General features: G+C 41.9%; 2 protein-coding genes across 2 annotated transcripts; one reads left to right on the top strand and one right to left on the bottom strand.

Annotated features, from left to right (window-relative positions):
• Positions 1 to 2,831: 2,831 nt before the first annotated feature.
• On the top strand, positions 2,832 to 11,064 carry Tmed6 (transmembrane p24 trafficking protein 6). Its single transcript, XM_047529829.1, has 4 exons — positions 2,832 to 3,224; positions 5,455 to 5,581; positions 7,029 to 7,177; positions 10,678 to 11,064. The coding sequence occupies exons 1-4, from the start codon at positions 2,928 to 2,930 to the stop codon at positions 10,909 to 10,911; spliced, it is 807 nt and encodes a 268-aa protein (XP_047385785.1). The 5' UTR covers positions 2,832 to 2,927; the 3' UTR covers positions 10,912 to 11,064.
• A 671-nt stretch (positions 11,065 to 11,735) lies between these two features.
• Positions 11,736 to 14,165, bottom strand: Nip7 (nucleolar pre-rRNA processing protein NIP7). Its single transcript, XM_047529830.1, has 5 exons — positions 13,971 to 14,165; positions 13,766 to 13,852; positions 13,533 to 13,671; positions 12,723 to 12,863; positions 11,736 to 12,506 (listed from the first exon to the last, which is right to left on the bottom strand). The coding sequence occupies exons 1-5, from the start codon at positions 14,024 to 14,026 to the stop codon at positions 12,387 to 12,389; spliced, it is 543 nt and encodes a 180-aa protein (XP_047385786.1). The 5' UTR covers positions 14,027 to 14,165; the 3' UTR covers positions 11,736 to 12,386.
• Positions 14,166 to 14,212: the final 47 nt, after the last annotated feature.

A 14,212-nucleotide genomic window follows, 5' to 3' on the forward strand; every position in this document is an offset into this window, starting at 1 on the left:
CTTGTAGCATTCTTCATTAAAGTCTTGCTTCTCTCAAATTTAATTAGCTGTTTAATTGCAGCACAGCATGTTTTCACAGATAGAGGTAGTAAAATTGTGAACAAACTTTGCTGAACTACATATACATTGATCAAGAAACTGATGTCAGCCAGGCACAGTGGTACGTGTCTATGAAGCCAGCTACTTGGAAGGCTGAGGCCAAGTTTGAGGCCAGCTTTGGCAGTTTAGTGAGGCCCTGTCTCAAAATAAAAAATAAAAATGGCTGGACATGTAGCTCAGTGGTAGAGCACTGAGTTTAATCCCTAGTACCATGAGGTGGGGTGGGGAGGCCATTGTACTGGATATTCTAATCCTTGGAAGCCATGTCAGACAATGTGGAAGTTTCCTCTTAATTTGTCCATTTCCTCATGTAAAATACTTCTTGGGGGAACAAAAGAATTCCCCCTTTCTTCCTTTTGAGTGAGTAAAAGGCAAGGCTTAAAGATATGCTAAAATTTTAAAATTTATGCAAGTTGGAAACTTTGCATAGCTTTATTATCTTTTACTATGTGTTCTGGGATTTGATCCTACTGTTTTTCTTTTTTTTTTTTTTTTTGGGTGCTGGGGATGGAACCCAGGGCCTTGTGCTTACAAGGCAAGCACTCTACCGACTGAGCTATCTCCCCAGCCCCTCCTGTTTTTCTATCAGCTAAACCCAAAGGAAGCCACAGGGAGAAGGTGAGAACTTAAGCTCTTCTTGGCTTAGTTGCCTTCTGTTTGCTGTGAGGTGAGGTCTTTCTCCAAACTTGATTAGAGTCCAGAAAACTTTCCTCCCCTCTACTCTCAACATCGTTTAATGGTTCTCTCAGGGTAGAAGGTGAAAATGTGATGCATTTAGGGAAGCAAAGTATCCTAGTCAGTGTTTGTCAAATTTGGGAAATGAAGCTGGGCACTGTGCACATTACTGTAATCCCAGCTACTTGGGAGGCTGAGGCAGGAGGATCACAAGTTCAAGGCCAGCCTAGGTACTTAGGGAGACCCTGTTTCAAAATAAAAAGGGCTAGAGATGTTAGCTCAGTGGCAGAGCACCCTTGGGTTTACAACAAACAAACAAAATCAAACACTAAAATGTGTAATTCCATTAGCCTTTTTTTCATAGAACTTCAGTGTTATTTTTATTATGTTGTTACTGAAATGTGTACACACAGAACTCTGCTTATGGCTTCTTTAGAACTATAAAACTTCATGAACTGATAGAAGCTAGTTGCTGCCCCCGACATGACTGGTGTTAGTACTATGGTGGCAGCAGGACTTGGGTATCAGGGCTACTGTTTACTGAGGTGGCCCCAGGTTCTTCTGCCTTGACTTCAGCAAGACCACCACAGACCCACTGTGCCTTCTCAGTGCTGGGATGCCATGTGACCTTGGCTGGAACTGAACCACACTTACTAAGGCTGTTCTCTGCTTATTAGTTGTGAGGCTTGGAGTCATTAGTTGTGATGACTTCTGAAGTAGTTCTTAGTTAGAAGGTGCTAATGCAGTTTTTTGTTTTTTGGGTTTTTGTGGATACTGGGGATTGAACTCAGAGGCAATCACTGAGCCACATCTCCAGCCCTATTTTATATTTTATTTGGAGACAAGGTCTCACTGAGTTGCCTAGCGCCTCTCTTTTGCCGAGGCTGGTTTTGAACTTGCTATCCTCCTGCCTCAGTCTCCCAAGCTGCTGGGATTACAGGCAGGCACCACCGCACCTGGCCAGTTTTGTTTTTAAAGACTGACTGAAAAAAAAAAAAAAAAAAGTTTAGATGTCAGAATATGGAAACTGACAGCCTGAAAAACACTATCCTGGAAGTTAAGAGCATGAGCCCCCATTAAGGGCCCAGCCCTGCCAGCTGTGTTTGTGAGACTGAGCAGCCACTCGAATCTAAAATGTCAAGTGTCCTCATCACAGTATCTCCGTCTTAGGGCTGCTGTGAGACTGAAGTAAGAAAGGTGCAGGTAAATTTATTAGCTCAGTGCCTGCCATGAAGTCAGTGGTGTTTGAAGTCATCAGGAAAAGAAGAAAGATTGAGGTGTGAACAATATAATAGTCTTGAAGTGGGTTTTGGATGGCCCCCCTTTTTTTGTTTTAAACCTATCAGGCTGAAAAAGTTATAAGTAAGAGAAGAAATGAGGCCAAAGGATTTGAACAGTGTCATTAAGTGGGGTTTGGATAGCTTTAGATGCATTGTCAGGTTGAAGTTAGCAGAAGGAAGGTGACTACCAAGTAGAGGGGACTGGGTGTTGTCTTTGTCACTCTACTCATCAATTTAAACTTTTGCTCACACATGCTGAGCTTTGCTCTAAACTGTAGTTCTAGGTAGAAATCTGTTGAAACACATTGCTCTGGATATTTTACAGGAGCAAGAGATATCACTGGCAAATGTCATGAATTTAAAAAAACAAAAACACCTCCAGCCAATCTTTGTCAGTATATTTAGATGGCTGTAAATGCATTTACCCAATATTTCATCCCCAAGAACCAAGAATTGAAAAATGATGGTCCAAGGAATGAGTAGAAATCTCTCTGATGAGGTAGTAGATTCTATCACCCATGGAGTAGGTCTGATAAGCTACTTAGTTTTTTGTTTTATTTTTTTGGGGTGTACTGGGGATTGAACTCAGGGGCACTCGACCACTGAGCCACATCCCAGCCTTATTTTGTATTTTATTTAGAGACAGGGTCTCACTGAGTTGCTTAGTGCCTTGCTTTTTGCTGAGTCTGGCTTTGAATTCAAGATCCTCCTGCTTCAGCATCCGGAGCCACTGCGCCCAGCTAAGCCACTTACGCCAGTTTTTGAGGCAAAGGAAAAAACTCTCCCATGAGTCAAACATGGGAGTTCTATGGCAGTTCTACTATGGCATATCTATGTATAGCTCTAAAATTGGCTGAAATATAACCCGAGTTAATGATTAGCCCAATGGTTATCAGAACTACCTGGATCTACAGGGCTTCGAGCAGTCCACCTGCAGAGGAGTCGACAGAAGGCAGCATGTCCCCTTTACTCCTTAGGGCTTGGCTATTGGTTTTAAATCTAGTGATTTCTGCTAGGAGCCAGAAGACAGAACCCTTAAGTGGCTCTGGGGACCAACCGCTGTTCCATAGAGCTGATCGACATGACTTTGCCATCATGATCCCTCCAGGAAATACAGAATGCTTTTGGCAATTTGCCCACCAGACTGGATACTTCTATTTCAGTTATGAGGTACTTGGGTTTCTCTGGCCATACGGGGAAGTTTTTTTTCCTTTTGTAACACGAGTCAGGTTTAGATCAAACCAAGTTCTAGCTGTCTATTATGCTGTGATCCCCACCTACTGATGAAATAGATCTGCAGTTAGAGGGAAACTCTTGGTGAGAGCTGGCGGAATAATCATTCGCCAATGGGAGGTAAAACATATGGCTTGGCTTCTCAAACTGGGGCTGCAGAAGTGTGCTCAAAGCCATGGGACCAAGGAGATATCTCTCCCTGGAGAGGCAACCATTTCATTTACTTGGATTTTGGGATGATAGGAGAAAGGATACATTTTAAAAATTTTTTAAAAATTGAATACATGAGTCCCCAGCATACAAAAATAAATAAAACATGAATATAATACAAAGCCCAATGAAAACACATGAACTTTGCAGATTGACCCAGAGGTTTTTAAAGAAAATTGCTGGGCTGGGGAGATAGCTCAGTTGGTAGAGTGCTCACCTCACAAGCACAAGGCCCTGGGTTCAATCCCCAGCACTGCAAAAAAAAAAAAAAAAAAAAAGAAAACTGCTGTACTGAATGGGGCTGAGGGAGCCACATCCACTCTACTAGTAACTTTTAGAGGTAATCATGGCAGACTGGATAATTGCTGGCTCAAAGTTTTCCATGCAGCCAGACATCTTTTAGCAAGGTAAATGTGTTCGTTACTTCTCTATAAGTCAAGTACTTCTTTTAGCAAGGTAAATGTGTTCGTTACTTCTCTATAAGTCAAGTACTTTTGCCCATATTGTGATCTTACACCGTATTGCTCAAGGATGATGAACACTTAAAGTTAGAAGCTGTTCTTTTCTTTCCTCCCTCCCTCCTTTCTTCCTTCCTCTAGGGATTGAACCCAGTGGTGATCTACCACTCAGATACATCCCCAGCCCTTCTTTCCTTCCTTCATTTTTTTTTATGTTTTTTTTTTTGGGTGCTGGGGATCGAACCCAGGGCCTTGTGCTTACAAGGCAAGCACTCTACCGTCTGAGCTATCTCCCCAGCCCCTCCTTCCTTCATTTTTAAAAATTTTTTTCTAGATGTTGATAGACCTTTATTTTATTCATTTATATGTGGTGCTGAGAATAGAACCCAGTGCTTCACACATGCTAGGCAAGTGCTCTACCACTGAGCCACAACTCCAGCTGCCCTCTTCCTTTATTTTCATTTATATTTTATCTATATATTTTTGGGGCTGGGATTGAATCCAGGGGTGCTTAACCACTGAATCACATCCTCAGCCCTTTTAAAATATTTTTCATTTTGAGACACGGATCTCGTTAAATTGCTGAGGGTCCTCATGAAATTGCTGAGGTGGCCTCAAACTTTAGATCTTCCTGCCTTGGCCTCCCTAGCTGCTGAGATTAGAAGCATGAGCAACCGCCCCCTGACCTTCCTTTATTTATCCCATACTGGGGATTGAACTCAGAAGCCTTCTACCACTAAGCCACGCCCCTAACCTTTGTTATTTTGAGACAGGGTCTTGCTCAGTTGCCCAGGCTGGGCACCGTCTTACTATCCTCCTGCCTCACCTGAGTAGCTTGGATCTCAGGTGTGCAACACTGTGCCTAGCGAGGCTGTTACCTTTCCTTTGTTCTTTATCTTAGAAACCTGTTAACTCTTCAATTTTTTTATATAGTAATAGATAATATTGATCTTACTCCACCCCACCAAAACTTTCAGAGCTTTTTCTTATCTCTGAATTTGTATTAAAACAGTAGCTACTATAGCTTGGGTTTATCAAGATCCAGTTTGGGGACAGGTGTCCATGGAATGTCTGCTATAGGCATGGGCTGCCAAGCAGCAAATGCCCAAATCTGGGACACCACCAGGGAGCTCAGCAACCAAGCAAGTTCAGCCAAGAACTCTACAGGCAGAATTGTACATACCAACTGATCCATACAAGCTGTGTGGCTGGAGACAGTCTTCTTCTTTAGCAGGGGAGCCATTGGCATTTTGGGCAATTATTTGTCCTACCGTGCCATGTCTGACATTGCAGATTTGTTCAGATGCGGCTCCTCACAACACCATTACTGTGACAACCAAAAAGCTCAATTCCAAACTCACCAGAAGGGGGATTGGGTGGTCGGTACCATGCCAGACTGAGAACCACTGAGCTGATGATTATGGGACGTCAATCTTACCACCTAGCTGGCTTCTTGGTGATGTAGCAGGGCCTTTTGTCCCTCCTTAATGTCTTGGCAGGTTCAGCGGATACTCGGGATGTCACATGAACGGCATGTTGCTGCCACTGCACATACCCCACAGGGTTTCCTCATAGGCACCTCCCAGGATGTTCGGGGCCAGATTAATTTCTTTGTCCAAGAGACAGGTCTGTTTTCCTCCCCACAGCTATTATAATAATCAGAGGTTTCTATGAAATTGGGAAAATAATGAGGAAGTACATAGAGATGGTGAAAACGGTAGGATGGTAGGAAGAAAATTTAGCCTTCACCTCCAAGAGTTTCTTGGAGACCTCTGACATCTAAGGATGTCAACTGGCATTCCAATGGCAGTTTGGGAGCAGGGTCTCAAGGTGAGCATTATAAACCCAGGGTATGGAAGTTCAATTTTGTTTTTTCCTGGTAAGAGGGACTGACCCCAGGGGCTCTCATGCTAGGCAAGTACTCCCACTGAACAACACCCACAGCCCGAAGTTGCCCAGGCTGGCTTCTAACTTAGATCCTCCTGCCTCAACCTCTCAAGTAGCTGAATTACAGGTGTGCGCCATTCACTGCACTCAGTGGAAACTCAATTTTCTCATCTCTCCAAATGATCAAATTCTTAGAAAGTGACTAAAACAGGGCTGGGGAAATGGCTCAGTTGGTAGAGTGCTTGCCTTGCAAGCACAAGGGCTTGGGTTCGATTCCCCAGTACCAAAAAAAAAAAAAAAAAAAAAGGAAGTGACTAAAACAAAAACAAGTTATAATACAGATTTCCAATTAACAAATTTCAGTCATTTAAAAGCAGATTCAGCACAAAGGAAAATGCATGGTCATGTGAGAGACCCACACTCCACAGCAAAGCACTTCTCCAGCCAAAGTACCTAGAGCCAGATCAAGCCTATTCACTTTGGACAGCACCAGGCAATCTTCGTAACTAAGCAAGTGTCCTAATAAACAAGGCAGATTTCCCAACAGAGGCATCAGACAGTCCTCCACTGTGTAGCACATGTGAAGGATACTCATTCCATACTAAAGGATGTTTACCATTTCTGGCGCCTGTGGCGCCAATAGTGCCTTTCAAAATTGCCACACTTTTATAATTCTGCCATGACCCCTGACGCACAGAGAGGTGATCCAGTTCAAAATAACTCTAATAGAAACCCCATCAGTTGCTGAATAGATCACCCTGCGGGCAATTACTCTAATAGGGCAGTTTTTTCATTCACGAAGCATCAATTTTTTTTCCTAGTTTCAAGTTCAAGATGGTGTCCTCAGCTCTAACAGTGTACAAGACACAGAAAAACACGTGCTCTAAATCCCAACAGTCTGTTGAGAAGGAATATCTTAATAAGAGATATGGCAATTACAGGTTAGGAGAAAGGGAAAACATTGTTATCTGCCCAGTATAAAACGAAAGTTATGATATTTAATAAAATATATTGATAATATTTAGTAAGACTAGAACAGTGTCCTCCATGTTTAAAAATGGGATATTTCCTAAGTAAAAAGAATGTGCAGCAGTAGCAATTTAAAAAGGGGAATAGGTATCTCCAAGAAAACCTTAAGATAGGGTGGGAGACCAAAGACTTGGTAATGATCTAGGAATTCCTACAGGTTATTATCAGCTTTGCCTAAAAACTCAGCAAAATCACTTTGGTTCTGTGCAAGTGTACCTCAACTTTGGAGTTTTCTACGAAGGGCCAGAGATGGACCACAAACACATTCAAAGAAAAAAACTGAACGATACCCTGGATGCAATTCAGGTAATATGTTCTGTGAGAAAGAAATAGCCATGGAAATTGATTTGATAAAGATTAAAAATTATGGGGGCAATATCCTTGAGGGTTCATATTTGTAGAAACCAAACAGACAAGAGGATCTGAATCCTTTAACAGATTTTTATGACTTAGAGCTCTTTAAATTCCTCCTGTTTTATTCCACAGGCTAGTAAACTGTGGCTCACAAAACCAAATAGGGCCTACTACCTGTATGTTTGTGTACACACACGCGTGCACGCGCGCACACACACACACACACAGATATAATCCATATACAATTCACTAACCTTAACTACATTTCATTGGCTTTTAGTATATTCACAAGGTTGTACAACCATCCCCAGCATCTAATCCAGAATAAGTTCATCACCCCAAAGAGAAATTCCACCTGCTAGTCACTCTCAATTCCCCCATGATCTCTCCACCCTGGCAACCACTATTCTATTGTTTCTACAGATTTACCTATCCTGCAAATTTCACATAAATGGAATCACGCATGTCACCTTTTGTGATTGGCTTCTTCCACTCATGTTTTCAAGGTTTATTCATGTGGCATGTATTAGCAATTTATTCCTTTCTATGGATGAATAATATTCTCTTGTGTGAATAAACATTTTATTACCCACTTATCAGTTGAGGGAACTTTGAGTTGTTTCCACCTTTTGGCTATCACAATCTGACCATGAAATGTGCCTACAAGCATTTGTGCTAGTTTCTACTTTGGTCTACCTAAAAGTAGAATTGTTGGGTTACATTGTACCTGTTTGAGGAACAGCCATACTATCTCCCACAGTGGCTAAATCATTTTACCTTCCCATTAGCTGTGTATGAGGATAATTTTGACACATTCTGACACTAATTTTATAGTCATACTAGTGAATATGAAGTGGTTTGTGGTTTGAGTTACATTTCCCTAATAATTAATGTTAAGCATCTTTTCATGTGCTTATTGTGTGTATGTGTGTGTGTGTGTGTGTGTGTGTGTGTGTGAACTAGGGATTGAACCCAGAGGTGCTTTACCACTAAGTCACATCCCTGGCCTTTTTATATTTAAGAGGTTCTTTTTTTTATTTTTGCGGTGCTGGGGATCGAACCCAGGGCCTTGTGCTTGCAAGGCAAACACTCTACCAACTGAGCTATCTCCCCAGACCAAGAGGTTCTTGCTAAATTGCTTAGGGGCTAAGTTGCCAAGGCTGGCCTTGAATTTGTGATCCTCTTTTCTCAGCTTCCCAAGTTACAAATGCTTCCGAGATTTAGTGCTCAGCTGCATATCTGCTTTAAAAATTCTATGCTAATTCTTTTTTTTTTGTACCAGGGATTGAACCCAGGGGTGCTTAACCACTGAGCCACATTCCCAGCCCTCTTGTATATTTTTTTAGAGATAGGGTCTCACTAAGTTGCTGAGGCTGGGTTTAAGCTCTTGATCCTCCTGGGTCGCTGGGATTACAAGTATGTGCCACCACGCCTGGCTTCCTTTGCTCATTCTTAATTTGGGTGGGTTGAGCTGGGGATTTGATTCAGTTGTAGGACACTTGCCTAGTATGCACAATTCTAGCACCCCACACTCCTGCCATAAATAGTTATTTTTTGTGGTAGTGGGGATTGATCTAGGGGCACTCTACCACTGAACCACACCCCAGTCCTTTTGAGATAGGGTCTTGCTAAATTGGCAATGCTGGCCTCAAACTTGTGATCCTCCTACCTCAAGCCTCCCAAGTCACTGGGATAACAGGCATGTGCCCAGCTTGGGTTGTCTTTGTAGAGTTGTTTTATTTATATAACCTGGACAGGAGTCCATATCAGATAAATGATTTGCAGATAATCCTGTGGGATGTTTTTTCACTTTCATTCTTTGTTCTCCTTGTGGTACTAGAGACTGAAGCCAAGGGCCTTGTGCATGCTAGACTTGTACCCTACTACTGAGCTACATCCCAGCACCACCCCCACCTTTTATTTAATATTTTTTATTTCAATGGACACAATACCTTTATTTATTTATCGTTATGTGGTGATAAGGATTGAATCCAGTGCCTCACATGTGCTAGGTGAGCACTCTACTACTGAGCTACAACCCTAACTCCATTTTAAAATTTGAGACAGGGTCTCATTAGGCTGCCCAGGCTAACCTCAAATTTGTGATGCTCCTGACTCAGCCTTCCAAGTGGTTGGGATTATAGGTATGTACCTCTGAGCCAGTTTTTCTCTCCTGATAGTCTCCTTCGTGTGCAAAAGCTGTTTTGTAAATGGAAGTTTTATTTTTATTTATTTTTGTGGTACTAGGAACTGAATGCTATTGTAAATCAAAGTTTTATTTGAAGAGTCATGCTCATATGACAAATACAAGGTATCTATGGCCACTTTTGTACTACAATGGCAGAATTTAGAGTTGCAAGAGGACAAGATGGTCTGTAAAACCCAAAATATTTACTGCCTACAGGCAGTAAGAAATCACCAAAAGTGTAATAAAGGGTGGAATACATGCCTAAGTACAGAGATCCTCTGGAAACAACTTTCTAATAAAGCACTGAAGCTTTTTCATCATAAAAAAATAAAACGGGGGCCTGGGGATATAGCTCAGCTGGTAGAGTGCTTGCCTCATAAGCACAAGGCCCTGGGTTCAATCCCCAGCACCACAAAAAAAAAAAAAAATAAAATAAAAAAAAATAAAAAAATAAAACGGGTTGGGGATATAGCTCAATTGGTAGAGTGCTTGCCTGGCATGTACAAGGACCTGGGATCAATTCCCAGCACTTAAAAAAGAAAAGAAAAGAAAAGAAAACAACTTTTTATAGGGGGACTAGGGATGTAGCTCAGTGGCAGAATATTTGCCTACCACAGATGAAGAGGCCCTGGATTCTAACCCCAGCACCACATACACATTTTTTTTTTTTTTTTTTTTGGCATGCCGGGGACTGAACCCAGTAATGTGTGCATGCCAGGCAAGCACTATACCACCAAGTCACATCCCCAGTTCCCCAATATTAAAAAAAAAAACAAAACCACTCTGCCACCCTGTTGTACAGACTACTTTTGATATACAGCAAAACTAACACTGTTTTTTTTTCCCCTTTTTTGGTACTAGGGATTGAAACAAGGGCCACTCTACCCAAGCCACAACCCTACCCTGCCTTGCCCCTGATTTTTGAGTCAGGGTCTCACTCACTCAGTTGCCTTTAATTTGAACTTGTGATCCTTGATCCTCCAGCCTCAACCTCCTGAGTCAATGGGATTACAAGAGTATGCCACCATGCCCAGCTTCAAAGTTAGCATTTATCAACTATAATAGTTTTACAGGGCTGGGGATTTAGCTTAGTGGTAGTGTTTGCCTAGAGTGTGCTGGTTTGAGCCCTAGCACTGCCAAATACATTGTATTATATACCTTAAAATCATGAGTAAATTACTTAACTTTCTGATAGGTTAGTGCTGGTGAGCACCCATGAGGATAGTTGGGGGGTGGATCCCTTTCTTTATTTTTTCTCCCACAGGAGAGTACACGAAAGGTGCACAACAATGTCTTCCACATGTGGCGATTCTACACCTTGACACGAATGAGGAAAACAGCTGACTTTTTCCTTGTCCAATCAAACTACACCTATGTGAACTGGTGGTCAGCAGCCCAGAGCCTTGTTATTGTTCTTTCTGGGATTTTGCAGCTCTATTTCTTGAAGCGTCTCTTCAGTGTTCCAACAACTATTGACACAAAAAAGCCAAGATGCTAAGCTGACTCCAGCATCTGGACTTTTCTTCTGGGGCAGCAGCTTTTTCAAAACTTTGGTCAAATCAGCTTTGAAAAGTTATTGAGGGAAAAAAATCAATTTAATATTTTAATCTATTGTGATTATCAACAAAAGCAAAAAAGGCAATAAAATTCATAGTGCAAATGTTCTGAGGTTATCTATTTCTAAAATAAGTATTAAATGCCAAGATCAAAACAGTGTTCATCACAAAGCAGTCCATTAGCCTTCAGTGATTCTACTTAGAGGTTAACAGAAAACCGTGGAAGGGAGAAGAGTAGAAAATGATGGGACAAAAGCAAATTTGCTTGCAGAGAATAAGAGGAGTTGGTAGAGTGCTTTTTGTAGTTTAAAGTATTTTATTTTTAAAGATGTCAATTTTGGAATTAAAAGTATTATATTCATTTAAGAAATTATTTTGTTTTACAGTACAGGTAGCTTTTAAAACTTCTGGCTCTAAAATGTTCTGTATAAAATATTTAATTCTATAAGTGATTTTGAGGAAGTATGAAGATGAAGGAGCTGAATTATTTCAGGGTTTGTAATTAGTGCTTTTTTGTTCAGTCTAGTCAGGTAAGTAAAGGTTGATAAGTGTTTTATAAAATCAAAGTAATGAAACAAAATTACAAACTGGGATCATCCCATCCAAGAAAAAGATTTTAAAAAATGTAAAAAGACAACGTAATCAAATTATACTCATAAGACCCTATGCTTAGTCAAAGAAATATGTAATATATGTAATATAAAAATAACTCCTCTACCATTTTCTCCAACACCTATTATTTGCCAGACACTGTGCCTTATGCTTTACAATCATGATTCCTAATCCTAAAAAACATTCTTAGGCTGATGGCTAAAGCTGGTTTTTAGTTTTTTTTTTTAAACAGAAGAAAATGAAGCTTACCCATGGTCATACAGCTGATAAGTGGCAGAAGTGGGATTCGAATCCAAGTTTTTCTTATACCATACAGCATTTACTGTATAGAAAAACAGCTGACTAAATTGCACTTATTATTTTAGCCAAATTCATATCTTAAAACCTCAGACATGGCCTACTATTCTTATATAGCAGTATCTATCTTTTGTGATATTAATAAATAACAAAGAAAATCCATTGTGTTCTTACCATGAGTCTGGAAAACAGTGTTATCACAGATAACAATTAATACTATATTCTTGTCCTCAGTTCCAATAATTTAGGAGCTATTACTCAGAACAAGAGCCCTCTGATTCAAATATAAAAATCACAAATGCAAAGATCTAAAACCTCACTTTTGAGTCATTTCTGTATAGTAAGAAAGAGCCTGCACTTGTCAGTGATAATGAGAATATTACACTAAGAAGTCCCTGTAGAGGTCACAGTGCTGACAAAATTCAACATGATGGAGGCATCTGCACAGACACAGGAAACAAAGCTAGGCCCTTCCACACAGCTGTTAAGTTCTCGCGATGACTTCATTTTAAGTCAATGTCTCTTCATGACGTACATATTCCCCAATGTCTGCTTGATGAAATACCACAATCGCCATGGGGTCTACTTTCCTGCAGTCTTGTGTGGACTTTGCTGCTACCCCAAAACCCTGGGATTCAAAAGAAGAGACACTAATTCACTCAAGTCATTCAACAAGCCCATGTTGAGGATTGAAAACAATAAAAATGAGAAAAAAACACAGTTCTTCTCCTAGAGGAATTCAAAAGGTGCTTAGAAATTAGTCTCTCAGGTGGACAGACTGAAAATATATCCTTCTTGAATAAAAGGACAGTTGGATTTTGTAACAGCTACCATCTTTACTTACCAAAGGGATGTCTGCCATGGAGTACACCACCACTCCCTGGTACTGAGAAGTGTTTTCAGTGATTCGACCCAGACCAGATTTCAACACATGGTTTCCATACAGGAAGGACTGCTCTGCTCCAGGCTTTATCCACACTTTATACTGTAAGACAAAATTAAAATACAAAAGAGAAAAAACAGTCATAGTTATATCCATGTAGACAAGTTACCTGCTGCTCTGTGATTAATTTCTGAAAAGAATTTGGGGAGAGGGGGAGGTGATGTTTCCCTCAAATTGTTCATCCGCTGAACAGAACTGCCATAAAGTTCCTCAGCTCTACAAGCAATTTTTCCCATGGACAGTTTAACAGCTCTTTTTCTGGATCCCAGTACTCTCCTCATCACAGTCATTTATTTGATTTCTCATCTTGAGCTGGATCTGCATAGGCTTTTCTACTTTGCTGGAGATAACTATACAATGCAGCTGCATGGCCAAGCAGCAAGTCCTACAAACATCCCCATGTGCTGGCACAGGGCCAGGTACTCTCAGGCACTCCACAGAAAAACAGCTGCCCAATAATTTGCGGGTTTTTTTGGTGGGGAGGGAGGTACTGGGGACTGAACCCAGGGTGCTTTACTACTGAGCCACATTCTCAGCCCTCGTTTTGTTTTGAGACAGGGTCTCACTAAATTGCGGAGGCTGGTCTTGAAATTGCCATCCTACTGACTCAGCCTCCCAAGTTGCTGGGATTACAGGCATGTGTCACCGTTTCAACGTGCCCCTCATCTTTGATCTACTTCCCAATGACGAAATGGAAGGCATCCCACAAACCTTGGCATACGGTGCAAGGTAATCCAGAGCTGTAATGTGCAAACGGAACTTGTGGGTCTTAGTGAACTTTCCAAAGCAGGTCCCCAGCGATACGAGCTTGTCCCCGGAGATATTGGCGCCCAGCTTCAAAATCTTCTCACTAACGGGATAAGCGGGAGGAAGGTTTCGAGTGAGGGAGGCTGACGGGACGCCAGCCTCCACTCGTCCACACTGCCTGCCCAGCAACGCCTCACCTCACGTAGTACACCCGGTCGTTGTGCAGCCTGAAACAGTAGGTGCCATCGGGCCTGTCGACCAGCAGCTGAAGATTCTCCCCGATGCTGAGGGTAAAAAGAGGACTGGAGGCCGCGCCCGAACGGATGCACCCCGGTACCGCGTCCCCACTCCACCCAGGGTCCACCGCACACACACTCCCTCGTCCGCCCCGAGTGCTCCTACTATTTGGCTATCTTCTCAAACATTACACGGGTCTCCTCCTCAGTCAAAGGCCGCATTTTCCCGCTGGGTTGAAACACCGGATCCTCGTGCCTCAGTAGTCAGAAACGGAAGTCGGGTACCGGCGGCTCCCTGGCAACCCAAAGCCTGCCCCTCTAGCCCCGTCCTGCACTAGTGCCCCCTTGCCTGGAGGACCGCCGGGAAAAGAAAGTCGGCCAGATAGGAAACCATAGAGACAGGAAATG

This window comes from Sciurus carolinensis, chromosome 16 (genome assembly GCF_902686445.1).
Source record: "Sciurus carolinensis chromosome 16, mSciCar1.2, whole genome shotgun sequence".
Classification (NCBI taxonomy): Eukaryota; Metazoa; Chordata; class Mammalia; order Rodentia; family Sciuridae; genus Sciurus; species Sciurus carolinensis.

Bases quoted from the DNA above. Each gene is read 5' to 3' on its own strand.
- Tmed6 (XM_047529829.1), top strand. From the start codon at position 2,928: ATGATTAGCCCAATGGTTATCAGAACTACCTGGATCTACAGGGCTTCG. The intron at 3,225-5,454 runs GTACTTGGGTTT...ATGTCTTGGCAG, and splicing joins ACTTCTATTTCAGTTATGAG to GTTCAGCGGATACTCGGGAT. The intron at 7,178-10,677 runs GTAATATGTTCT...TTTCTCCCACAG, and splicing joins ATACCCTGGATGCAATTCAG to GAGAGTACACGAAAGGTGCA.
- Nip7 (XM_047529830.1), bottom strand. From the start codon at position 14,026: ATGCGGCCTTTGACTGAGGAGGAGACCCGTGTAATGTTTGAGAAGATA. The intron at 13,672-13,765 runs GTGAGGCGTTGC...TTATCCCGTTAG, and splicing joins GACCGGGTGTACTACGTGAG to TGAGAAGATTTTGAAGCTGG. The intron at 12,864-13,532 runs GTTTGTGGGATG...TTTGTCTTACAG, and splicing joins ACCTTGCACCGTATGCCAAG to TATAAAGTGTGGATAAAGCC.